The 1,422-nt window shown below is 36.1% G+C and overlaps 1 protein-coding gene across 1 annotated transcript in view; it reads right to left on the bottom strand.

Annotated features, from left to right (window-relative positions):
• The window catches only part of CENPJ (centromere protein J), a 66,118-nt gene extending 65,643 nt beyond the window's left edge, over window positions 1-475 (bottom strand). The window contains exon 1 of the mRNA XM_053705578.1: window positions 59-475. Coding sequence (XP_053561553.1) covers window positions 59-475 — 417 coding nt within the window. The remainder of the gene's footprint in view (window positions 1-58) is intronic.
• Window positions 476-1,422: the final 947 nt, after the last annotated feature.

Here is a 1,422-nt window from a genome sequence, read left to right as displayed (position 1 = left end):
TTGCAAAAGCATTACATAGAAAGTGACAAAATTCTATTATAATCAACTGTATAATTACCTGCTCAAGCTTCTTAAAAAGCGGATCATTAGAGTCTTCTCTTTCAAGATCATCTTCTCTAAAACATGGGCTAATTCTGTTTTGGTCCCATTCAACAACAGGGTTTTTAGAAGTTAACATTGATCCATTCAAAGCTACACTCACAGAAGTCAACTGATCACTATTATTAGAGGCAGCAGATGAGTCTCTATAGGTTACATCTACCTCTTCAAAGGAGTCTTCACTGACATAACTATTTGCAACATTTTCAAAAGAACGAACATGGTGTAGGGTATTGGTAGATCTCAACATGCAAATGTCTCTTTCTGAATCCAAACTAGAAAAAACAGGATTTAAAATCACTCCGGCACGAGCAGAACTTGACATATACTGTGCCATGAAATTGGGCTCGCAATTCAATTCTGATGATGAACGCATCTCTGGCATATTCTGATAATTATATATGGCTTCAAAAATAAACACGGACTGATGTCATAATTCTTTTCAAATCTGATGCTGAAATCTGAAAATAGAATACAAAGGACAGTTAGCAAATGTATTATCCAATAAAACGAAGCTTTCACTTAAAAGCTCTGAAAGATGCTAGAATTGTGTTCTCAATAAATTATCAAAACAAAAATATGTATTTTCAAATTATGTGAGTCATGAAAAAATATTGTTGGCTCCTCAATATTCTTAAAATCTCCTAAATTTGATATATATATTAACCCCTTCATTAGGCAATGTAGGCACCTGTCAAATAATGCCTTCCAGGCAGAGAACGCTTTACATATCTTAATAATTTTTTTTTTAGTTATGCATATTAACACAACTTTGTAATATACTTTCATTATTTATGTTACCTCCTTTTCATGTAATTTAGTTCTGCAACGTGTGGCTTTTCTAATTCTCAGAACTGAACAAGCAAACTGCAGTTCTCAAGGCTAACCATGCAACATATCTTCCCCAATTGTCTTTAACTGGTAAGAGCAAAACAATGAATTATGCCAACATTATGACCTGAGCTAGTCTTGTCAGCTGCAGTCTCAAGTCCAGATTGGCTCCATCAAATGAGATAAGTGGTGGGTGGGGTTTGGCTATTGAGAAACAAATGCAGCTAACAAGAGGTTAATTTGTTTTAACCCTTTCAGGTCAGATGAAACCATACTAGTTGCGATCATAAATAAAAGTGAAACAAGGAAGCCACATGATTGCAGTGACAAAACTGCACTAATTGGCCACTAGTAGACTGCATGCACTGCTAGGCTCATCGCCCAGTCAGATCCACTAACGTTTTTACAAGGAGGGGAGCTGGACTCTGCAAAAGCTAGGACGTTCCATGCCATTAAAGCCCAGCATTTTTAGGACGGCACAGTATTTTCCTA

Source organism: Bombina bombina, chromosome 3, assembly GCF_027579735.1.
Source record: "Bombina bombina isolate aBomBom1 chromosome 3, aBomBom1.pri, whole genome shotgun sequence".
NCBI lineage: Eukaryota > Metazoa > Chordata > Amphibia > Anura > Bombinatoridae > Bombina > Bombina bombina.
Note: the sequence above shows the minus strand (reverse complement) of the source record. Positions and strands in the feature narration are given on the sequence as shown.